Here is a 25,564-nt window from a genome sequence, read left to right as displayed (position 1 = left end):
ATTTCTCTAACAAATGCAGAAACAAACTCCAGTAACGTCATTTAGGGTCAACTTTATTGTCATTGAACAGAGTGGTACAAATAGGAGTTACAGAAAATTGTGACACATTATATGTACATTAAGCAGACCTAAGTATGATCACTATAGGTCAGGTTTATAAAGTAGTACTTTTAAAAGCATGTAAACGAATATACAGATACCTAAAGCTGTGTAACAGTATGCAGAGTAAGAGTATGCATGCAATCTGATTTACCATCATGTTTGGACATTTTCTTTAGGCTTGCACAATATTAGAAAAATGTGCAATTCAACATTGACGTGTGATAAATAAGGTTGTAGCAAAGTGAGCACATTAGCTATAACTATGTTATATATCTATCTGCTGTTTTTCATTGTTTGCAACCTCCCCTGCAGAATCTAAAATAAATCCCCAAAGAAGCTTTTTTCACCACTCCATTAACGCCAGGAAATTTAAGGGAAGCTTAAAGCTTGCCTGAGTTTCATTTGACTGTCTGTCTATATGAGTGCCGTAAGCATGTAGAGTGAGAAAGCGTTGCTTCTTATATAAAATATACGTTCTTGTCTTTCACAGTGCTGTTAAAGGTGGAGGATATGTCTGTTGGTCTGATAATTTGAATTAAAATGCATCTCTTTGATATGCATCTGTGATTGTTGGAGGGAGGTGTCCAGGTCACTCCATCACTATAAACACTTTGCATTCATGAATTTGCAACACATTAGGCTCCATACTATCTTTGTTATGTAAGATTCTCTGACAAACCAGTCAGGGAATCTTACATAACATGGTCCTTTGTGAACATATGTATGCCTAATGCCTTAGATCTTTTCTGAAAACCCATTGATGCTGTCGGCCAAAATTTGTCACACTTATGCAAAATGGATCAAACATATTTAGGAATATGTAACAGAAATGATATGCCAACAATATCCTTTTATGTAATGATACTGTGTCAAATCTACAACTCTCTGTTCTTGTTATGATAAATGACCTATATCAACGTGTACTCCATTGGATCATTCTGATTACAGTTCACTTTTCACCATTGTTAGTGCTGCTGGTATCTTCTTCGTCTTGATATGGAACACATTTGTCAGCTGTTATAAAATACCCCTGCAAATACTGTAACATAGGATTTGCTATTGTTCACTGACAGACACAGAAGTCGATAAATAGTATTTTTTTTTCTGCATGCATGCAGGTTTATGTGAATGTGTGGTAAGGCTTTGTCCCTTAATGGTTCAGCCCCATCCCTCTTTCTACCCTGCTATGTTTTGTGGGAACAGTGGGCACCTCCTGTAATGGACTTGGGAAGGTGAATCGCACTGCTGCGAGCACACGGCACTGACACAGGGGAAGTGACACAACCTCAGCTCACACCGTCCCACTACCAGCACTCATCCTGTCCTTCAAAGGTCAACGAATGAATCAATGTTTCGTAAAAGGCCACAGATAAACCCACTGTGTAAGGTCACTTTTACCTGCAGGTTAGATTTGATAAGAGCAAACAATAATAGAGAATTGAGGAGCATTTCATCTGTTGTGCCTTTTAGACTATTAAGTCAAAATGATTTGGATTTTTGGGGGTTGATTTGTAAGACAAAAAAGAACATTACACTTCAAAAATCTGTCATAACAAGTCATATTTTATCACCAGGCAAGAAAACGAGTTGTCTCATTTTCAAATTCTTCCCCAACCCTCGTCTCGCACCTTCTCCCCCGATGTACTGCAGCACCCACACATGTCTGGGAGTGTGACTGTTATGTGTAGCACTGGCTAGACTGCAGCCTTGTGCCTCTGTGCTCCAGATAACCAGACAGGCAGATGGCAATAATGACACACTATTTTATAAATGTTCATATAAATGCAGACAGACCCAGACAGGGTTGTTTATCTTTTTTTTCTTCTTTTTTATCAGCTAATGTCCAAGTAGCTTTTTTTTCACAGAGTTCAGAATGTTCTTGCTGAAGAAAAAATTAATTGCCCAAATAAAGTTGAGACTGATAAAGAAAGAGGCAAATAAGTGTGGTTACAAACTGAGGAAGAGGCACAGCAAGAAGTAAAAATGGAGATATTTAAACAAGGAAACAATAGGACAGATTTGTGCACAGAAGGCATTGATGGGTTTTGCCTGGCAGAGAAGTGGGTGTTTTTGCTTGGGGAGCACTTTATGAAATCTCCTCTAAGGCTCATTGTCTGTACTGATGAACTAATCTGCTGAATCTCACAGTAACCACTAAAGCTCCAGTTAGTCCTGTTACATCACAAGACAACATGCACAATGATTTATATTATTGCTTACAATGATAGTTTACATAAGCGTATCCCTGCATTCAAAAATGCTCCATTTTTTTCCTCAGTATTAATAGATTTCTATGATACAACAGTGACTCTATCTTTTCTTGGATAGTGCTGCCCTCTGCTGGTATGACAAGCTATATTGCATAAAAAATATTTTCTATTTGTTTTATGCAATACCAGCCATTTTATATAACAATGATTATATAAGAGAGGAAACAGCATAATTGTATATCCCCATATTATTCCTTAATTTCCAAAAATGTCACTGCCACAAAGGACTAGGAGCAGCTTTATGGCAAGACATAGATTCACTCACTGCAGCCCCACCAAGTGGATATTTGACCCTCTGCTCTCCCTCTGCTGAGCCTCTTTTTGGCTGCTGCTCGGCTGACCGTGCTGCGTTTTCTCCGAGGCCTTTAATTGTCTCTGGTAGCGGCGATTTTCCTCAGGGTAGGAGACCACAGACAGAGGCAGTCTGCAGATGGCTTGGATCTCAGAGGAAATGAGGAGGAAGATGAGAGTTGACAGGCAGAAAGGCCACGTGCAGGCCGGTAATGCGAGCTGAAAGGGGACGTCAGAGGAGAGGAGAGTGTGACACAAGATATGAGGCACATCTGGGTGCTCAGAAGATGTTTTTGGAGTTTAAGTCTGGAGAAAAGTTTCTGACATACCATGGACATCAGGTTTGAGATCGCAGCTGTCATGAATGCACAGAAAAGAGCTTGGAAGAAACATATATATTTTTAGTTTAAACAAAAATATTTCAAGTACAGCAGGATAGTGTTCATAATGTTTGCAAATCTCACCACAAATTACAGCGAGGAGATGGGTTTGCCATGTTAAGACATAGAATACACCTCCAATGGCGATGCAGGATAGAGCACTGTTATATCCCCACAAGCCTGAGTAAATGTCCTTATGGGGAGCTGCCAGAGCAAGTCCTGTATCACACATGAGAGAAGCGCTCAGGATTTGAATTTGTGATTTACAAGGAGACAAAAGCACAAATGTCTAATTTGAAAAAAATAATAATAATGGGGTGAACATATGCTGGCTATACAGCACTATGTAATAAAGAAAATTGAGATGGGTGATTCACAACAATGCCATGGTTCTATTTAAAGAGCCAACATTGTCACTCAAGCCACAGCAGAGATTATGCACATCTCTATGCAAATGAGAGAGTCTCTGTACCAGACAGGATGCCAGCAGCTGAGCCCAAAATGGCATGGAAACAGATAGTTGGTGAGGAAAGCAGCAGGGCTAGAAGGATGAGCCCTCCTGTCCAAGGACTGTCGCAGCCGTACACCTGGCCAACACCAACTGGCACTGACAGAAAGAGCTGCAAATAGAAAGCCTTCATTTGACTTAAGTTTAAAAAAATGTGTGCACTGTATTTATGGAGGAAGCAATATAGCTGGCAAAATAATTTAGATTAAGATTTCCAAATAGATTCCTGTTCTACCTGAGAGACATTGAGGCTTTGGATGGAGTCATGAGGAAGGTGATTTGGCTGGAAATCCACCTGAAATTGCAGTGAAGTGAGCTTCATTTGATACGACAAACTAAAGCGTATAGCAGGGCTGCATTGTACCTCTGGGAAGAAGGGGTGTTTGGCTCCTGTTGCTGCAATGTGTAGACACACCAATATATTAAAGGGAAGGGTGAATATTGGGAGGTCCCATTTGCTGGCTACTGAGGATAAAGCACTGGAGACCACCGGGCTGTAAACAGGAAGAGGAAATGTAATACTGATTGGACGGAGTGGCAGACCATTACATGTGGACATTGAGACCCTGCCCAGGTTGATTCTTGTCCAGATTAAGGGAAGGGTGGAGCTATATCTCCACTGTTTACTTGTATTCACTTTTTGCTGAATCCATCATCCAGTCTTGATTTAGCATACCACTCAACCTTTGGATTTCTCCAAAGTTGGAGCTCTGCGCTCTGCACAATATTCTTTTTTTGTTTGTCATTTTCTGATAAAAAGTAAAGACAAACAAAATGGAGCAATAATGGTATTTAACGTGTGAATTGCTACATGCTGTTGATTTTGCCTCTTACTAAGTGAATGTCATTTTATCAATTAGATGAAAATCATGCAAACACTCACCACAACATGGACATAAACATATTTGGCAGTAACAGCCACCAGTACCAGCTTTCTTTGGCGGAGAAAACAGCCATCAGCATGCCGACCAATGTTCCATTGTAGCCATGCAAACCGGCTGATATGGCTTCCCTGATGCGAGTGTGACAGATGTAGTCAACATGAGTGCAAAACACAATTATAAGAAAGGCAAACTGAAAATTGCACAGTTGGAAAGCTAAAGAAAGTGAAGCCCCAGGGAATACAAGTGGAAGCGATAATGGCTTGTAGTAGGAGGAAAATGTTTTCATTTTCTTTGATGAAGTCAAATAAGTATAAGGAGACGCTGTCAGACCTGTTTTGTCCAAGCAACATTGCAGATACAGTGGAGATAAGGGTGCCAAGCAGACCATTCAGAGCCCACCAGGGGTTCTGCAGGAAAAGGCTGGATGTGATGAGGACCCCACTGAGAGGGTTGTTCACAAACATGACCTGGGCCACCCCTCGGAAAATCCAGTCCATCAGTTGAATAATCAAAATCTGTCCTGCAGTATATAGAAAAGGAATTTATTTTGATAGGCTGTCAATGTTAACTGTAGACTGACAGTGAATTATCTACAAAATCACTAATACATTTGAATGAATTAAATTACAATGGACATGTTACTAAGAAGAAGATGAAAAAAAACCCCTTACTTTTCACCCATTCTCTGAAGAGTCTCATGTCTCCAGTAAAAAGCCCAACAGCTCTGAAGCAAAAGGAGCGGACTGGACTTTCATCATGTGAAGGCTGGTTGTTGTTGTCCATACTGTCTTCAGAATTGGTCAGTTGTTGTCAACAAATTAAGCAAAATATGAGTAGTCAACAGACAACTAAATAAGTCAGTGTGGAATAATTTCTACATACCTTTGGCTTGGGTCGTCATGTGAGCAAAAATGCTGGTCGGGTTAATGTGCGACCCATAATGTCAAACATGTTTATGGACACTTGGAACCCCCATTCTCATGTTTTATTTTGATTTGCATTTTGCCTTGGTTAGTCATATTATTAATGTACAAAAACACCTGTATTGTTTAAGTAGGCTTGTTTATGGTTATAGATGAGTAAAGCCCTGATTAAACTAACAGTAATTAAAATTACTTTTGACTATGCATGTAATGTAAATGCATGGCATCAGCCTTGCGTATCCTGTGGCGTTTTGGAGCAGCTCTTTGGGAAGCTTTGGGGAACCATAGGGGCCTTTAATGCGATGTCCAGTACCATGCAGTCACGCTGAATTTATATGCTTGGGTGTCTGGAGCCTATTTCCAGATGAGCAAAAGTGACGCAACAATGTATAAACAAACCAACACAGATGTATACTGAATTTGAGAGATGAACAGACTGCTGTTAGCGCAATTTAGTCATGTTATGTCGATGTCAACTGATAGTCTATGAAGTGCTCCGCCTGTTAGTCCCTCTCTGTGTACAAGTGTGCCACATCAAGTAAGAGTAGGTCCTTGTTGGAAGAAAATGGAAAGAATTATTCAATGTTGTGCATTTTAAAACATTTATAATCAAAGGCACAAGGGGTATTATTCCTTAATCAATCAGAAAGTCTGAACCCCAGTTAAATTATGTAAAATTCCTCTCACACTATTTACTAAAACGTAAACTATGCTGTAACTTGTTAGCAGATTACTCCCATAATGTGAATTACAAAATGCTAACTAAATCTAACACAGTGCTCTGAATGATCATAATTAATATAACTACTGTTATTCATTTTAATCATGATCATCATTGTTTTGTTGCATACTTGTAAAATAACATTTCAAATAAACTATATTTGACTGAGGTAGAATTTCTTGGGGCTGTATGGTAAATAAGAGCTTTAGAATTGATTGATTGAGAGGAGGTATGAAGAGACAGACTGACTTTTCTGTGTACTCTTTAGACCCTGATATATTGTTTTCCAGTTTTCCCTCGCTACTCTTAAATTACAGACAAGTTGTCGCCTCAATGCTCACAAATAAAATTGGTGAACCTGATTCCCTTTGCTCCCTGAGGGGAAAACAATTCCATCAGAGAGCAACTTAAAATCCAAACCCGAACGTCAGTTTGCCTCATCATTTTCTATTTCTGTCTTTATTTTTATACATTTTTTTGTAGCAGCGATCAAAGCAGACTTCCCAAAGAGCGTCCCACTGTTATCGTCAACATCCCCAGCCCCAGTTTCTCTGCATGAAAGCCTGGCTGTGTTTATGTTGTTCAGTGAACACTGCACCTCTTGATCTCCCAGATCTGTCGCTAGCCTTGTTTCCTCTGTGCTACAATACTTCTTAACAATCAACTGGAATAAAAGAGACTGAACTCAACTCTGCAGAAACTTTTGGGGATTGAAGGTATGAACAAATAAAGAACAATAAATAACCTCTTATATAAACTGTTATCTAACTATGCATGTGTTTAGAGCTACTTCAAAACGGTATGCTGTTATCTTTAAACAGTCATGTTGTTATGGCTTAGAAAATCTGGATCATTCGATTGTTGTTTTGTTTACTTTGAGCATTTTAAGGAGGCCCCTGGGAGTTTCGTTAGTCTCACATTGTTGACGATAATTGTCTGCCTCTGTGCAAGTCAAGCGTTACAAAACCCAGGCAAACACTGGGTTCAAGGCTTAAAATATATAAAAAATATAAAACAGATTGAATGTACAAGGAATGACTAAGCGCCTTTCCTTTAGACAAAAGCAGAGGCAAGGACACATTTGTAAGAACTTGTTAAAGCTAAGATTTTGTAACATTTTAGACTGTTTCATTCATTAATAAGCTGATACAGAATGTTAGTATAGAGGCTAGCAGTTACATCATGATATGTTTGACTAATACAAAAACACTTCTCGGTGTAGTAAACCTTCTGTCTTTGCATTTAGAAGTGCATCCTTCAACTTCTTACAGAATCAATATTGAAGAGGGGTTTTTGTTTGTCTTACCTCACTTTGTTGGGGATCAATGAGAACTCTTTCAAGTGAAAAAAGGCATGCGCACTTTATCAAACATCCAGGTATGAAGCCCTCTACGTGATGTCACATAGCCGCTTCTTAAACCCCCCCACCCCCCAAAAAAAACACCCTTCATTGTCTTATTTCCGGAGGAGCATGCCCAGAGCAAAGACCAACGTCTCTGTATTCATCTCAGCTAATCTGGTAGAGGAATGTGCTTATTAGGAAAATATTTCCTGCTCAGGCAGAACAGTACCATTTTGCTCTAGGGCAGCCTATGAGTGAAAGGAATATGTGCCAATTTCTCAGCAAAGGAGGGATATTTGAGTATTCAAGCAGTCACTGGATTATGTAATGATCACATCAGAACGTAAACATTTGAGAGGAAAAATAATCTGTATCATGAATTCCACTTTATTGTAAAGCCCTTTATTTTGACCTGGTTCAGGACTACACTGATATGAAACGATCAATAGTTAAAGGACAAAATATGGAGAAAGGAAAAACAAGGATACCATGACTCTTAAGTTAATCATCTACACTGTAGATGATTAACTTAAGAGTCATTGTCAGGGGGTCAAAACTCAAAGTGGTGGGGCTGGACTGGCAGGCTGCTGTATTCAGAAGTGATGTCGCGCTGAAACTGAAGCGTGATCAGCGCTTTCACCTCTGGGTGACATAAAAATTAACAGTCTGTTAATAGAATCAGTTCGTATGAATTTTAGTTGACTGTTTCAACAATAATCAGAGGTAAAATAAGTCCGGAGAGGTCAGAGCTCAACGCCAGTGTCTAAAACTGACACTGTCTGGATGTATAGAGACAGTCTTGACTGTTATGCATGACTGAGAGGAGTGCTTTTTTTCAGTCCAGTTTGTATCATCAAATGAGCAATTATCGTTGCTATACAGTTTATTTACAACTCGGTGAAAATATTTTGCAAGAATTAAGCAAAAATCCTCAATATGTTGGAGTTTTTGCTTTTAATTGGGTTACTGAAAAAAAAAAGTCTTTGACTAGGTAGGTGCCTTGTGTGATAAAACTCTGCAGAATGAAAGTCACAAAATTAGCATTACAAGTCCATTACTAACCATATGTCATGTTGTATTATGTTATCACTTGTGTCAGTTGCTCTTCGTGTTGTTTCGAGAAATGACACAGACATTATAATAGACACATTGTGGTCATATATGCACAGAATCTGTACACATCAATACAAAGATAAACAGACTCACAAACAGGCATTCACACTCACACGCATACACTTATGCAACCACACACAGCATTCTTTTCAGATCTGGTGTCATCATCTTGTCTCCATTTGATTGAGCTGACGGAGCCCTAATTACTGAACTCCTGGAAGTCCTCTGGGATTGTGTCTGTGGAAGAAAAACAAGATTGGATGAATCAGATTCTACAAAAGGAAGAGGAAACGTCATTCTTGTTGAAATCTTGTTATTGTGATTGATCAAATGTCAGTTTTTTTTTTTACTCTTCAGATATAAGTCATGAAGAGTTAAATGTGTATTTAAAACAGCAATAAGATGAGCCAAATGTCCGCTTGTGTGATTAGAAGTTGTGATAGTGGGATTCAGATCAAAGCCTTTCTTACCATTGCAGCGGTACTTCAAATTAGACCAGATGATGTTTTCTTGGGAGAAACAGAACACACCGAGTCGTCCTCCTCTCATGGTGGTGTCAATTATCACTCCAGAGTCAGCCACTAGTTCAGTTCCCTCGTAAAACCGTGCCCTGAACAAAACACAAGAAGGGAAGATTTAATATTAATGTCACCTATGTTTTTGTTCCACTTGTGACATTTTGGAAAGAGCACTTATTACTTAGTTACAGTAGAAACTGAGATGAGGCGATTGAGACTCATTTTAGTTAAAAATGTACAGGTAGCCATTTAGTGTAGCATAGCATAATGAGAGGAAATTGGATATAACAACTAGCAGCTCTGTCAAAATTAGCTCACTTGGCAACAAAACTGATTAAGGGAATGACTGGAAACATAATATTAACCATGATGCCTGATAAATTATTTTTAGTTTTTCACGTTATTGGTTTTACCTTCATTGCCAGCTGTGGGCAGCTGTTGCCAGTCTTTGAGCTAAGCTATGGTAGAAAGTGAATAAGTCTTGATCCCAAAATGTCTTTCAGGGACAAGTGTAAAAACAATCTAAATGTTTTGTCGTACCTGATGTATCCAACCTGTGGGCGGTGCTGCAGGTACCATCTGTAGGACACCTTGTCCTTCCAGCCTACATTTCTGGGGTCTTTCCACAGCAGACGCACCTGATCGTTGGTGTCGCCTGTGTGCCACAGAGAGTTCCTCAAGTGCTCCCCTGGTCCTGATCTAGACTTAACAGCCTGATGAACACAGACAGGGAGAAGTGAGGGATGCAGGATGTGAAAGCGGATGGACAGCAGAAAGGCAGAATTATAGAAATACGTTAACAGATAAAAAAAAAATAAAAATAGGATGTGTAGGCATCTGCTGCTGGGTATTTATGACATGACTTATTTCTTCACCTTAAGCTGGATGCCAGGCTCCGCCACCGCTCTGAACGGTGTCGCCTGCCAGTAAGTCTGTTCAGTCTGCTTCCACATCACCACGTAGAAGGATGAGGAGTCCTGGTAGCCAAAGATGAAACCGGCATAGTCGTCATCCGTGACTGTATTTACGTGAAATGTGCCCTCGAAGTCCACGCCGCTGAAAGCAGTGTAACCTGACAACAGGAAGTGTGAAATGTTTACTAGCATATTATGTTCAGACTCTTTTTGGGGAACTTTTTGTAGTGGCTGACAATTAACCCGGGTTTTATGACTTACCTACAGCAAGTCCTGGGTCACTATTCATGGTCTGAACAATTTCCATTCCCTGTTTGAGAAAGATATAAAGCAGCTAATGAGATGTGGAGTGTTTTGATACCATTATTGGCCTGCTAGCAAACATTGGCTTTACACATCTTGAGCAATATCACTTTTACTTTGGCATTATTTTTAAAATGAACTGGCAAAATGAAGTTGAAAGTGTGTTCTTATTTAATCCCTGTATTTGGTCTCCACCAAATCCTGAGGGAAATATTTGAGCCTTTAGCTACTTTGTACATTTCATCGTTGTAGAGCTTTTAGGTTAACCCCTTGATGCCTGAATTTGTTTTAAATATTAAAACTTTTTTTTTTTTTTACTTGTTTCTGCTTTCAAGTAGATGCTAAATTAAGTTGAGAACGTTTATTTGAAAATAGCACATACATAGATATTACATAAAAATAGCACATCAAACAGATGTTGTTCTGTCATGGCAACTAAACATTGAGCAGAAACTCAATTTAAAGCTCTATTAAGTCAAGCCTACAGATTCAGACGATCAGTTTTATCACTGAAAATGATTATTTTCTCAATTTATGGTGCCACTTGATCCATTGTTATGTCGGCTATTACTGCTTTAACATGACAATATGGTGAATATTCGTACCTGGTTCAAAACAACCCAGTTGGGGTCAATTTGTGCGTCTCCCTCAGGGTCGAGCACAACTGTCTGGTAGGCCCTGAAGTCAGTCAAGGTCACCTCAGCATTCTCAGGACAGTTGTCAATCCTGTCAATCACCTTGTCCTGGTCAAAGTCAGACTCGCACACATCTCCAACTCCATCATCTGAAACACAACAGAGACTTCAGATTTAGAATAAGATAACCTTTAAGGCAGTGGGTTTCATATCATTACTACAAGTGTGTTGCATCAGTATGCAAAGCGATCATTCCTTTCATTCTTTTTAAAGCAATGTGTTTTCTGCCTCGTCACAACTTGGAGATTTGAAACTGGCTTTAACAAAAATGTCATAAAGGCAAACCTCCAAAGGAAATTGATGTGTCTTTTTGAGAAGCTGCAGAGCTGCAATGTCTGAATACAAATCATCCCAAGTGTGCTGCCAGAGTGTAAAAGAAAAACAAACCCTTTCTTAAGGGGCTCTTTTAACTGAGGAACACAGCTGTTTGTTGCATTTTGATGGATTGTACTGGAGTTTCTGATCTGAATCCATGTTTGTTTGACGTTTTTGCCATTCCACAATAATGCGACATGTAGATCTGCATCTGTCTTATCAGTGGGATTACTTAAAGGAAGGAAATAAGGAAGTCAAATAGACACTACATGTTACAACAGCCGAAAGGTCAAAATGTTCTGGTTTATTTTTAGCTCCAAAAAAATATATAAACTTTTGTGTGCGTGTATATAATCACAATTTTTGGAGGCAAGGTCTGTTCCTTTTTCCTGATAAAAAATTAAATAAATAAATACAAAACAATTAATATGATTTCTACTGTGGTAGAAAGTAGCACTACATGCCACACTTGGCTTTGGATTGTGTGTAAAGGTCAGTCAGAAACTATGCAGGGAGAATATGGTCAGGTACATAAAATAATGAATTTATTTAAACTCACTGAACTGGTTTTTTAGAGAGAAAAATTAAATCTAAACATTGTTGATGTTTTTTTAGCTGACACTAATACTCACTGTTATCATCAGTCTGGTCTGCGTTTGGTACAAGTCTGCAGTTGTCTGGTCCTGGTGGCAGGGTATCGGGGATCCCATCGTTGTCATCATCATCGTCACACTCGTCACCCATTCCGTCTTTGTCTGTGTCCAACTGGGAGCTATTGATTACGTGTGGGCAGTTATCCTTGGTATCCTGGTGACCGTCACCATCACTACAGGGGAAGTGAAACGATTACGCATCGTGAATAAATGCCATAGTCACAGTAGTCTGAGGTAATTGTTAAAAAATGGCTCATTTTTACCTGTCTTGATTTGTGTCACAAGAGTCTCCGACCAGGTCATTGTCAATATCGGACTGAAACGACAGCACAGAGTTCACTAAAATGTTTCGAAAATCAAAGGAAAAATTACATTTTTTCATGGTCAACTGTAGACTGACGTACTCAGTCCTTGAGGAAATGTGCTAAATTAATTCTCAACACAGTCTCTCTGGCTCGGACTGACCTGGTTTGGGTTGGGGATGTCAGGGCAGCTATCACAGGCGTCTCCCACTCCATCTCCATCCCGGTCCAGCTGGTCTCTGTTTTTGACTCTCTGGCAGTTGTCCAGAAAGTTCTTGAGGCCTGCTCGCCAATCAGCAGGAGCAGACTGTTCGTGTTATTTAGGGCCCAGACTGACACTTTCAGCAGTGAAATATGACTTTTTTTTTTTTTCTTGAAAAACCACTCACACTGACTCAAGCGTGTTTGAGGCAAGCTTGAATAAATCAAGACCTTACTTTGAGCCAATGAATAATTACCTGATCTGTTATTTGTGAATTCACCACTTGGTTGCACTGTTGTACTTCCTATTCAGTGATGACCAGTTTGTGTTCACATGCTTTTTTCCATTCATCACATGGAGGCAGCAGCAGCAGCAGCAGCAGCAGCAGCAGCAGCACAACCACAAATGCTTAAAGGTCAAGCGGCAGCGATAAGGAAAAGCTATCTTCTCTCCTGTGGGGCTTTTTGAGGTGTAATCATGCTGCTGGATGATCAAAGCTTGTGTTCACTCTGAGGTCAGACTGCTGTCGGCCTCAACTTATTTCTTTATTTTCTGCAGTGCAGTTACTCATGCCTCAGCTGGCTCTTAAAAGCCTCCATATTACTACTCTGTAATATATGGCTACAACATGATTACAGAGATGTGTAATGTACTATAAACTATGACTGCATGAGTGTTTTTCATGTGTTATTCAATGAATGTAAGAGAGAAAAGACTAATAAATCTTAGCATTGAATGCCTTCAGTGATGCTGGTTATATAAGCACTAACGTCAGTGTTAATGATGTAATTTCTCCCCATACCGTCTCCATCCATGTCGTCATCGCAGGCGTCCCCTTTGCCGTCACTGTCGGTGTCTCTCTGGTCAGGGTTCTCCACCATGCGACAGTTATCACAGGCGTCGCCGTGGCTGTCCTTGTCACTGTTCCTCTGATCCACGTTGGGCTTCAACCAGCAGTTGTCCTGAGTCACACAGAGAACAAAACAAAAAAGAGCCTCATTCACACAATGAATATCTCTGAGTGTATTTGTGCCTGAGAACAAGCTTTTTCCGGGTTATCTATGCAAGTGTCATTGCAAGCATAACGCTTAAACCATTAGATGACAATCAATAGAGAGAACTGTTTTGAGGATAAATAGATTTTCCAAGGGGATAGTTAAACATTTGAAGGGGAGTCGAATGAGAAGTTCAATGACCCTCCTGTCTAAAGAGCAAATATGAAGCGGGAGCCAGCAGCCAGTTAGTGTAGCTTAGAACAAAGTCTGAAAAGAGGGGACTTAGCATTGCTTTGTTCTAAAATAAAGTTAAGCTAATCGGCACATCAAAAGCTCAATAATTATTATTGCATATTAAAATCAGTGAATTAAACCAACAAGTTGTTATTTAAACTGAGATTTGGTGTATATTCATGACCTATGTTCTTTTGTACAGCTAAAAAAACAGAGTTGTACTCTAGTACATTGGGTTGTTTTAGAGATACTGGTGTGTATCTTGAGAATTTCCAGATGCAATAGCTGCCTTCAGTGTTGTCACGAGGGATCTTCCATAGATACTTATTTCATATTCACTTAAACACTAATTTCAATTTAGACCAGACTGAAGGAAAACACTCTGAGAACAGTCAAATTGGGTGCAATTTATTTAACACCATAAACGAGTTTCAAGTAAATTAGCTAAGTGGGATTAATGTTCACAATGATTGTACCGCCAGCCTTTGGGCCTCCTTGTAGGTTAAATTTGGGATATGCACTGCTTCGGTCGAGTGGTCAAATTTTTTTTTTATCAATTTAACCCGAAACAGCCTACATACGACTTTATCTCCAATACGAACTGGCGCAAAAAGGTTTCAAGACCGATGCAGAGCTTGCTAACACTGAAGCTTTTGTTTCTACAACATGGAAACCTACGCACACGTGAGGGGGTGGGAAGAGACAGGTCTCTTAAATGATTTAAATTTGGATGGCAGTACCAATTTTAAATGCTGTCACAGTTACATATTGCTTCTTTAAACTATGCCTACTTTACCAATATCTAGAAGTAATCTTGATAATTCTTTCATGTTAAATGTTGTCATCCTTTTGTTTACCTCTGTTTTGTTGTTGTCAAAACTACAATAGAGAGCATAAATAATAATAAAAAAAACCCTGCTTATCAAGAATGAATACTTTCCAAAAGGAGATGTTGAATTTCCCTCGGGATTAACAAAGTATCTATTTTTCTATTACAATTACAGCTTGAAATTCTGATGTCATTTTTAATAGCTTCATAAAGCTCTAAAAAATGTTTTGGTTGCAACATAAATGATGATAAAGAAATGCAAAACATATATAAACATTTACACCAACCTGCTCGTTCAGTATACCATCACCATCTGCGTCTTCATCACATGCGTCTCCTTTACCGTCCCTGTCGGCGTCTTCTTGACCAGAGTTCGGAACAAAGATGCAGTTATCCTGTGAAGAGATGCTGCCGTTAAATGATGTAAAAAAAACAGCAGAGTTGTAACAGCAGAGTTGTGTTTGCAGACATTGTGCATGTTTGTTACCTTTTTACAGCTTGCATCTTTACACTTTAATTTCTCATCCGGGTATCCATCAATGTCAGTATCTTTTCCACACAGGTATCCGTTACCTGCCCAGCCGATTCCACACTGACAAGACAAAAGTCACTCTTCAGAATATTAGAAACTTTACAGAGTTTTGACTATTTGGTGATTCTTTGATGCAGGTTGTAGATATATGAATGTGAGTTTAAAAAGTACCTGACAAGTGATGGATCCATCCCTCTCTACAGCACACAGTGCGTTGATATCACACGGGTTGGTCAGGCTGTTCCCACAGCTGATCTCTGGCTTGCAGCCCTTTGTCTGATCTCCTGTGAACCCTGTCTTACAGCTGCCGCAGTTGTAAGAGCCCTGTGCAGGAATGAATACACCTGGTTCTTCTTTGGGCAGTGATTTGTAAGCCACATAAATAAAATAATTGTCCTACACGTGCCCTTTGTAGTTTTCAGAATTCTTCGGGTTTAATTGCAGTCTTACCACAGAGTTGTGACAGATGGAGTTTGCAGTGCAGCCTCCGTTGTTGGGTGCTTTGCATTCATCGACGTCGTCACAGACCTGCATTTGGCAACATGATAAATGTAAACATGAAATATTTGATCTTCATAATTTTAAGTTTCCTTAGTTAATTTCAATGTAAACATATTTTATGTAGAAAAAAAAAAAAAGACTTATTAGTCATAATAAAAGTACAGATTCCAAGCATTTGTGGCTCAACTACACATTATATGCAATGTATCTATTACTGATAACTTTCACTTAGACACTAAGACACTTAAATACCATGATTAAATTGAAATATACAACAAAGACTTAACATGGGGCTCCTAAACATTGCCCTTTAAAAACAAACATGATATTTTCTCATCCATTTCCTTCCCCTCCTCTTCAAACTGATTTTATTCAGACCTGATTTGGGTTTGACAAATCACAAGGGTTTATCTAATCTTGAATGGATTTTATTGCTGTTGAGGCATTTTGTTATACAACCACAATGGCTTTCCCTGACGTGAAACATTAGTATAAAAGGAGCTGGATGGCTGTGTTTGACTTCTAACTCATAGGCGAAACATCCATGTATTAAGTTCAAATACAAGCTGCATGAATCTGATGTTGGAGCGAGCTACCTATTTTCTAAAGCCTACTGTTATGTCACGCTGTGTCTACAGCTACTGAGAAAAAGGCTTTGATGATCTGAAATACACTCAGGAATGCCAGACTTATTTAACATTTGTGAATCTGTCCAACACTCCCTTCTCATGACAGACCTCTTACATGATTTATTTTAAAATGTTCAAAGAAAGACAAATGGGTGGATGGATGGATAGATTGGCATTGGCATGACTCAGTTTTTATTAGTGACTCTTTAGAGGGGAAAACCGCTGGGTTTAAAGTGGTCTGAAGCTCACTCTTACATTATCAGCTACAGAACTTAAACGCTGCAGTGGAGCACAAGTTATATTACATTATACATAGGGGTGGCACAACATTTCCATAATATATTTATACATTGTCCTCCTGGCTTGTGTTGTTGTTATGGAATCGCTGGAGTTTATTATCAAGATTTGACAACCACTTCACAACTACTTCATGATTCCTCACATGGTGCTGAAGACATGAATGGAGATGAAGTAAACGGAAGTTAATTCAGAAGTCGATGGCGAGATAACTTCAGACAGTGGAGAAAAAAGGCTAACAAACGTGACCAGATGAAACTGACACCAAACTGAGGAGGATAAAGACATTAATCCTGCACTTTTTTTTTTCGAGGCATTCCTCTATAATGAAACCCCATGATGTATCATTATATAATTATCTTACATGTCACTTGTTGCAGACCACTGTATATCATTATTATTATGATCCTTTTATGGCACAAGATATTGAAAGTTACACTGCACTAGGTAAGAAAAAAGTATAGGGATAATTTTTTACTACCTATATCTCATACAAATGTAAACTTACTGGAAAAATAACTTTCCTACAATTTGCCCCTTATTACATAATATAATGTAGATCTTTCTCATCAATTAAAAAATTTCACCATCTTTTGAAAGCGGGGATTGTTTAATGTTTTTTTTAATCCACTCACCTGTTTGTTGGTCTGGGCGAACAAAATGCCGACACCTTCAACTGCCAGTCCAGTGTAGCCCAGCGGACAGACGTCACAGCGGTACCCCGGGGCAGTGTTTACACACTTTACTCCAGGGAAGCAGGGGTTAAACTGGCACTGCAGAAAAGAGCACATGGTCTCTGTTAAGGCTCTTCAGGCCTGATGACATTTTTACTCATGCAAAAGAGAAAACGCTGAAGGGGTTAGTGGTTAAGAGGGGTCACAGCGAACGGGAAGAGACGCTCAAACACACATCTTTGTACTTCTGTCATTATAACGACCTCATCAACCATTTTAACTTCACCTCTGCTTTTAGCTCACATTCTTAAACCCTGTTGTGTTTTTTAGATTCTGTGAAGTACCAACGAGCCGCTGAGTCTTTATTATTTCTTCATCACAAGATTTTATGTTCAATAAAAAAAAGGCTTGTGAAATCTTGTAGTTTATTGAACTCCTTCAAATCACTCAAAATCACTATTCCAAGCTGAAAAAAAACTGGTTCAAACAGCCCGAACTGTCCTTAATTACAAATTTATTGAATATATATTTGTATTCAGTATTCTTAATGTCCTTAAAGATACAAACTGAATACCACACCATTTAAATCAGCAGCTTGGTCCAGAACTGGCCCTTAGAGGACATTAGACTTGGCCAATCAGTCATTGACAAAATATATGAATATTGTTTCATCCACTTTTAAATTATGACATAAAGATCACAGTCAATGTGATTCTTGGCCTGAAAGAATTTCCACGTTATTCCTTCTCTTCCGCATCTTATTTCCTGTCAACTGTATTCAAATACAATATGAGCGACAGTCCCAGTTCACTGGTTTGACTACACACTGGCAGAATTTCTGTATGGGATTATAACAAACTTTCTTCTCAAGAGAGAAACAGCCTGAGGCCCAGACTTATCTCATGGGGAGTAAACATATTTGCACATTATGCAACCTCCAATTACATTGTGTAGATCGACTTTTTAACTTCATATTGACGAATAGACAATAGTTGGCTGATGGACCCACAACAAAACTCGTTTTGATCAACATCTATATCCTGCTTTAAAAGAGAAAATAAGAGACACACCTCTTTACCACATGTTTGTAAGCCAAATGCATGCAAGGTGCCTGCTGCAGCTTAAGGACCCCCTTGAGGCAATCCTCTCTGTTTACACAGGAGGAGGCTCGGGTGGATTTAACAAGCTGTTAGTTTAAACTTTTTCATTTGGATCCAAATCCAGAATATTAACATGCTGCTTTGCCTAATGAGTACAAGATGATGATAAATCAGTTTTAGCTATAAAAGCCAACCAAGCCAGCTTAAGCCTACCAATATTTGTCACCATCAAACTTTGAGCCCTAGAATAGCACAAAAAACGTCCCCACTCATGTGGATCTTTAAAAAAGAGGTAAAGAATAACAAATGCACACAACACAAACGACAAGCCTTACCTCGTCCACATCATCACAGTTGAAACCATCGCCAGTGTACCCATCAGGACACGGCCCACACTCCACACCATCCGTTGTCTCTGTACACATATCATCACGGAAGCACACACCTGGGGCACACCTTGGTTTCACCACCTCAGTGCCACCCAGACCTTGAAATAACAGAAGAAACGGCATCTAAATAAAACATTTTTCTTTTTCATTAACTCGCCATAAGTCACCACATTTTCTGTTGCATGGCGTGACTGTTCATGGACATGATCTCACCGCAGGCCTGGCACTCTGATATGGTGTTTCTGAGAAAGGAGGTCTCTTTGACCTGAAAGAAGTCAAACATGAACAAGTTTATTTGCAGTCATGAAAGCTGTCAGGGAGGTTAGAAAGGGAAGGAACAGGGATTAAGTGGCCTCAGAGGTACCGTTAGGGGGAGTTACCTGCTGAATGAGGACGTCTTTCAGCTCGTTTATCACCTTTGTTAACTCCAGCATTTGATTGGACAGCTGCTTCGTGTTGACCCCTAAGAGAAAGGAACCATTATTTTGTATGACTGAAGCAGAGGTGGGGGATTCTCTGAGCCTGCTCTCAGGTCACTTTGGCAAACACTAACTGTTGTTTTCTCACTTCCAGGATTGTTTTCCTTGGAAACATTTGTCTATCTCTGTGGGTGTTTACTTCCACGGAAGGTCTCTTACCCAGACTCTGGACGGAGTCTCTTTGTTGGAAATGGCAGTCTTGTATCGAAGCAACATTCTCAAATGAGTCCCCGACCACCAGCTTGAGCTCGTCTAAACTCTCCTGTTAGAATGGAAACAAATAGATGACGAAGCTAGTTGAAAACGTCCGTATCCATTATTAAGACAGCAAACATTCATTATTTAATCCCTGAAGGTGTTTTGGGGGTTGTTGCGAGCAAAAATACCAACTTTTCATTCTTTTTATTCTTTAATGGTGCACTATGGCAAGGAAAATTTGGTCCCCAGAAAACTGTTTGAAGATAAAAAACTGTGTGAGAACTTATGATGGGGGGTCTGCAACAGTGAAACCGTAATTCTCCTGGTAGCTGTTTAGCTCCAAACAGTGTTCCAGGGTCATTTTGTTTCTTTCAATAAAGTTTCTTTATTTGGCTCAGAAAATTTCACTTCCCCAACTTACCAATTTCACTACCAAATCTACAGAGTGCACCTTTTAAAGAAGGCAACGTATATACTCTGGCTTGAAAGAAAACATATTGGGAAGTATTCCCTATACTGAATTCCTCATTAAGCCACAAAGCTGTCAAAAGGCACAACATTACACAAGTTTAAAGTCCACATTACCCTGATATCTGTGAAAAGGACACACCCTGTGTTCAAAGGAGGATCTTTATCAATGTATATTGTTTACAACGCTCTACTCATAATTTGGGTTCTGTGCAAGAAGAGAAGTTTGATGAAAGACTCGAGGGATCACGATCTCACTCAACGACAATGACAAACAAATCACTGACTTTTTTGAGATGAACGCTGACACAGCCTCAAATCAGAATCGGGACATAGTCTGTGATTGGCTGACTGACTCAACCAAAGGCCTCATGGGAAGAGAATGGACAAATAATTACAAGAATGCATTAAGAATTTGATTAATTCTTTTGCAAATTAGACTCTTTTGAAAATGAGACACTGGAGCATCTTTGAACAGCTGTAGCTGTCGGCTGTATAGCAAAATATTCAACTGTGTCTCTTGCATACAGCAAAAAACATATATTAAAAGTACAGTGAACAATGTCATCTTGCCATGAGTTTGGTTGATTGTACATAGACTTTCAGAAGTTGGTTTACCTGCTCTCTGGCCTGCATGATCTTCAACTCCACAGTACCATAACCTGCTGGTAAACCCTGGAAGGCAGCTGGGAGATCCCTGACTGTCTCCACCAGCCTGCAGTCCAGATGCAGCTCCACCCCGCCCGGCCCTTGCTGCTGAAGCCCCTTCAGGTGGAACAACAGTCGGTGCTGTTGGCCGTCTGCCAGCACCAGGTTGTTAAAGGTTACTGAGCTCATCCTCTTGTCACTCCGCAGGTAGCGTAACACAGCTTTGAGAGGACAGAGAAAGGAAGGAGAAAGAGATGGTAGCAAAGGCAAGACAACAGAGGAGAGATGATTTAGAGGAAGTGTTTACTGTAAAAGGTTTATTCATCTAAATTACAATAAGACTAAGAGTCTGCCTAACTGGCGAATCTTCAGTGCAGTGGGGCTTTAATCTAAATGGTAATGTCCGGACACATTCAACTATATACAATAAAGATAACATATGAAATGCAGTGTTTAAAGCCCTGGAAATTGACTCAGCTTTTCCGCAACCTGTCCTTATTACAAAGCCATAAAGCCTGTGTGCAGAATTCAGAACATGTTGAACTCATTTGACTAGGTAGTTAACACTAAGAGGAGTTGACTGGCTCACAAAACAGGAAATTAAAACAAAATGATTGGAAATGATTAATAAAAGAAGAAAGCAAAACCCAGAAGCCATTATAGAGAGGGTTAGACGTCGAGATGTTTATGTGTTCAATTAAAAGGTGTTTGCCTTCACGGTATTTGAAAAGTAAGTCGTAAGTCGCTGGAAAGCTTTAAACAGCTGCGTGTTGTTAAAGTTTATGAAAGTGGTGAGAGAGAATAAAGGCTTTAAATTTGAAGGCTGTGAAATTAAAAACAATGAGATAAAAGACACTAAAAATTTCCCATTTAATTAAGGGGAACAGCAGAGACTTGGGGTAATTCTTTGGATGCTAATGCTTGTTGACCCCGTTTTTAAGCCCAGTCTTTTAATCAAACGTTATTAAAGAAATATTGATCAGGGCAGCTTTAAACTGCACCAGAGTCTCTTTCATGTTCTCCTACCTCTGTTCAGCTTCCCCATCACGGTGAACTCAAAGTACTTGCTGTTGTCCCTGGGGTTGTACAGACCAAACACAGTGGTTCCGGTCTTGGGCTGCAACTTGAAGGAGGCGAGGATGAAAGCCTCGTTCACGCCTTGCTCTGCCAGACCCCCCTGCAGCAGGTCTGGCAGGCAATCGGGCGAGGTGAGCAGATCATAGACTGTTGATAGATTTGGGAAAGTGAGAAATTGTACAGCAAATGAGCAATGGATGGTGAGAGTTGGATATGTACAACCTGGAGCCATGTGCTTCAATCCCAAAGTAAACACATGCTGAGTTAACAAGTACAAGATGACAATGTTGACCCAGTGTTTGTCGCTCTTGCAGCACAAAACTTGGCAGAGAGATTTTGTTTAAAAAAAATCCCCACAATGTGGATAATGAAGCAAACGTAGTAGATGTACATTGAATACTTTTGTATTTCTTTTGAAGGCGCCATCGTGAAGCTCTTTAGATGATAATGCTTGAATATTCCCCCACATTTTGTTCTTGCAGGCAGAATTTAGACATAACTACTGGCAGGCTGCTTAGTGGGAGTGATATGCCAGAGAGACACCGTACACTACTTGTGGTTAGATTCTCTTTTTTAATAAAGTGACTTGGGAGCTGGAAAGGCTTCGAGAGGATGTGCAGGGAATCTCTAGTCTGCCATCTGCTCACATCATGAATGCACAAGTAGCCTGGAAGCAGTCAGCGAGGTCCACTGTCGTGAGGGAGCAAAATTGCTCCCAAATGCTTGCAGAAATTGGCCGTTGTCAGCCAAGATTGTGAAGCTTGATCCCCAGATGAGATCTCCCCCCCCCCCTTTCCTTACTTTTATGTCTCCCTTCTGGCGACAGGTCCCTCATCTTTTTTGTCCGGCACATGTTGTATTTTAGGATAACATGGGGGATTTGAAAATGTGTGCAGTTAAATATGACTAAGCCAGTGAAAAGGCTTTTTCCCACTGTGTCATCAAAATCTCTGATGACAAAAATGCCACGATCTCTTGGTGAGTCTTACAGAGACTGTATGTTTATGAGACATTTTGGTCGAATAATTTGACAAAAGTTCAAAAATGTACACACAGCAAGAGATGCTTTATGCTTTCACACACTCGCACACAAAGATGAACACTTGCACTTAAGCACACAGTCCTGCTGCTGTTCATAAATCTTCTCGACAGAGGGCTCAGAGGGGGTAAGGGTCGTCTTACACCAGAGATCCTGAGAAAGTGCCTCATTTCACCCCTTGATTAACCTCAAATTTCAAGCTTCATAAAACTAGTTCAACTGAAAGCCATGAAGTAATCCAATGTCTTGTCCTCTCCTTAACACCAGCAAACAAATACATCAGTTTCAAATCGCTATAAAGAGTAGAAGTCACAGCAGTGTTTGTTTTACTGCTAACACATTCTTCTCATTTGTTGAAAGCTGTGATGTATTGCAGTGTTATGGTTAGAGGTGCCCAGTCAGCCGTCAGTAATGATGGAGGAATAACATCATCAACATCAGCATGTAATGAACGTAAAGCTCTGAAAGCACAGTTTTGCAATAACCATGAGTAACCTGCCTAAGGAAAGCAGAGAGCAAACTATATTTCAGCATTCTTAATAGTGTGCTTATTTACTTTTTTAGCTAGGCTAGAGATTCCCTGATATTATAACAAGTTACTGTGTTAAGCTTGTATTGGGTATCTTCCACCATCCAAGTTAATGCACTCACTTTAATTTATTACTCCAGATTTTTTCTGAAATAATTCAACAATTTCATTATTCTTAGCCTCAACATCATAGTTTTTTTAATTGAGACCGATAGTAGCTTTGATTTCAAACAGCAACACTGTGATGCTAGCAGAGAGTGCAGAGCTAGGCAAGCTAGCCAACTGTTGCTGTGTGAGGTAATTTTTCTCAAGATTTATTTTTGTTGGCTTTTTTTATGCCTTTATTCAAAGACAGGGCACTAGATACAGTCGGAAATCAGTTGTGAATGACAAGCAGGAAAGGAGCCACATGTTGGATTTGAACCTGTGCTGCCCGTTTTAAGGACACTCGTGTGTCAATGCAGTGTTGGCAGTATACAGAAATATACTTAGGCTACATTTCTTTGACCACATTAGAATCAGAATATTACATATACTCAGCTGTTGAGGTTATAAAAGGACACACACACATTTACAATATTGCAACTGGAGTTTTGAAAGATAACCAAAACAGTAAGGTTGAGACTCTGATAGCTAAAGAATGACTTAACACTTGCTATAAAACTCCATAAAGCTGAGGCGAGATGCAGGTTCAGGAAATAATTCTCTTTAGGAATGTCAATACAGATGACTTCTTTCACATTTTCACATTTATGATACATTGTTAATACAAAACTATCGATTAAAGTGTCGGGAGTCCACTTTTTGCCAAGGGAAATTCAAATTCCAGTAATCTCAACTCCCGGGGAAGTCATCCTTGAGACATTAATGTTGATCAATAACCCATTGCAGAAGTCTAATGGCTGTTTTGTGCTACTAAAATCTTACTTACCGCAGCTTTAAACTGGTCTCCCCCCCTTCAACACAGTCATGCAAACAATGAGCCATTTGCAAAGAAATGATAGATGATGAACCCCATTAATCTGGACTTGTTTTATACATAACATCAGGAGTATAGTGCCAAAAGATTGCAGGGATTAATGGGTGCATGAATGCTATGCCATCCATCACTGGCTGTAAGATGCTGATAAAATGAAAACATCAATACTTCTGCAAGTGTTCTGCAGCTCCGGATTGTGTATAACCTTGAACAAGTTTGTGTGTGTGTGACTGTCAGAGAGAAAGAAGAGAATCTGTGTAACTTGAAGTTCAATCTTGGGCCCAGATCATCTCTGATTATTCCCATGTGTGTGACCCAGCTGAGACTTTGTTTAAATTCATTTGAGCCAGAAAGCTGAACCCTCTGAGCTGGAGTAATCAAGCAGATATGGCTGGAGAGATTTGAAAAGGAGGGTGAGGGAGAGATTGTGGTTTTAGACTCGACTTGTCAACTTTATTAATTGTCTTTGTCTTCCCGGGTTTAACCGCCTCATCTCTTTTACAACTGGCGGGGATATTTAGCATTTTACTCGTACCTCAGTGAATATCACACACCATGTCTAATCCTCTGTGTTCTTTGGGTTCGCATATGATATTCTCTTTCACAGTCTCTGCTTTATCCATTATGCATTGAACTCATACATGGTGTGTTGAAATACCCGGTGGTGGAGGCATTAAATCTTTTTTGACACATAATAAAAACGGAGGATTACATCACAGCCAGATAGTCAGAAAAATACACCATTCCAATAGAATCAAAGACATCGTTCTTTCTTTTGTGCCTCAAAATTTCATCTCGATTTTTTTTTTCAAACACAGCTGTTGCAACCTCAATGAGACACAGTTTTTTAAATGTTCCATAACATATAAATGATTCATATTAAGAGCTAATTAAAACACTCAAAGTAACACTTACCCAATGCCTGGGCTTCCACGTGTAAGCAAAGTTTTAATAGCAGCTGCAAGGCCAGAATAAAGGATGTCCAAAGACCCATTTTGTCCTTCCAACTGATCCCAGATCAGCACTTTCACCTCAGTGACTTGTTAGTCTGTGACACAATGGCAGTTTCCCGTATGTCAGCCCCTGCCGTGAGTGGTGCGTTCGTGTTCCTGCCTTTCTTTTTCAATTAAAAGTTAGACAAGGCTGTCATGATAAACCTAAGGGAAGCTGCTGTCGGTGCACTTGTGTCTAAGTGTGTGTGTGTGAACATAGACTGTGAATGTGAGGACTGCAGGAATCTTTCTAAGGGAGGAGCATGAGGGCCAGAACCTGCTTTTAAAACCTTCCTCAGACGGCCCCATACAGAGAAGGAGTGACCTGGGAGAAGTCTTTGCATTGGCTCTTTTATGCTGCTACTAACTCCCAAACGCTCCAACACAACTTTACAGTACACAATCAGCGTCTGAACCATGTTTAAAATCATGTTTCAACTCAACTTAAACCCTGATTATTTTCGACTCATGCCTTCAAGCTTGACTTGAATTTCTGAAAGAAAAAAGTGTTTCCGGCCTCCAGCAGGCAGACTTGGTGG

The 25,564-nt window shown here is 39.7% G+C and overlaps 3 protein-coding genes across 4 annotated transcripts in view; 1 reads left to right on the top strand and 2 right to left on the bottom strand.

Annotated features, from left to right (window-relative positions):
- LOC306836655 (uncharacterized protein) overlaps positions 1-25,564 on the top strand; it is an 82,978-nt gene that overhangs the window by 1,158 nt on the left and 56,256 nt on the right. The gene's annotated exons all lie outside the window — the stretch shown is intronic.
- Positions 37-7,403, bottom strand: LOC306836500 (urea transporter 1-like). The gene is made up of 10 exons (XM_079363616.1): positions 7,386-7,403; positions 5,107-5,219; positions 4,766-4,955; positions 4,435-4,563; positions 3,916-4,045; positions 3,787-3,846; positions 3,516-3,663; positions 3,128-3,262; positions 2,993-3,042; positions 37-2,882 (listed from the first exon to the last, which is right to left on the bottom strand). The coding sequence occupies exons 2-10, from the start codon at positions 5,216-5,218 to the stop codon at positions 2,634-2,636; spliced, it is 1,203 nt and encodes a 400-aa protein (XP_079219742.1). The 5' UTR covers position 5,219; positions 7,386-7,403; the 3' UTR covers positions 37-2,633.
- On the bottom strand, positions 8,476-25,259 carry thbs4b (thrombospondin 4b). Its single transcript, XM_079365293.1, has 22 exons — positions 24,949-25,259; positions 21,436-21,633; positions 20,380-20,630; positions 19,255-19,357; positions 18,997-19,079; positions 18,830-18,881; positions 18,563-18,714; positions 17,089-17,226; positions 15,477-15,554; positions 15,198-15,350; positions 14,982-15,086; positions 14,782-14,889; positions 13,239-13,398; positions 12,398-12,516; positions 12,196-12,248; positions 11,912-12,105; positions 10,875-11,053; positions 10,228-10,276; positions 9,928-10,124; positions 9,593-9,765; positions 9,005-9,144; positions 8,476-8,771 (listed from the first exon to the last, which is right to left on the bottom strand). Exons 1-22 carry the CDS (start codon positions 25,025-25,027, stop codon positions 8,734-8,736), a joined length of 2,802 nt encoding a protein of 933 aa, XP_079221419.1. The 5' UTR covers positions 25,028-25,259; the 3' UTR covers positions 8,476-8,733.

Source organism: Symphodus melops, assembly GCF_947650265.1.
Source record: "Symphodus melops genome assembly, chromosome: 16".
NCBI classification, from domain to species: Eukaryota; Metazoa; Chordata; class Actinopteri; order Labriformes; family Labridae; genus Symphodus; species Symphodus melops.
Note: the sequence above shows the minus strand (reverse complement) of the source record. Positions and strands in the feature narration are given on the sequence as shown.

Coding starts and splice junctions, on each gene's coding strand:
- LOC306836500 (XM_079363616.1), bottom strand. CDS start 5,218: ATGGACAACAACAACCAGCCTTCACATGATGAAAGTCCAGTCCGCTCC. Junction 4,564..4,765: donor ATGTTGCTTGGACAAAACAG/GTCTGACAGCGT, acceptor CACTCGCATCAG/GGAAGCCATATCAGCCGGTT. Junction 3,847..3,915: donor AACACCCCTTCTTCCCAGAG/GTACAATGCAGC, acceptor CTGCAATTTCAG/GTGGATTTCCAGCCAAATCA.
- thbs4b (XM_079365293.1), bottom strand. CDS start 25,027: ATGGGTCTTTGGACATCCTTTATTCTGGCCTTGCAGCTGCTATTAAAA. Junction 12,249..12,397: donor ACATCCCCAACCCAAACCAG/GTCAGTCCGAGC, acceptor CTGTCGTTTCAG/TCCGATATTGACAATGACCT. Junction 9,145..9,592: donor CCACAGGTTGGATACATCAG/GTACGACAAAAC, acceptor TGTTTTGTTCAG/GGCACGGTTTTACGAGGGAA.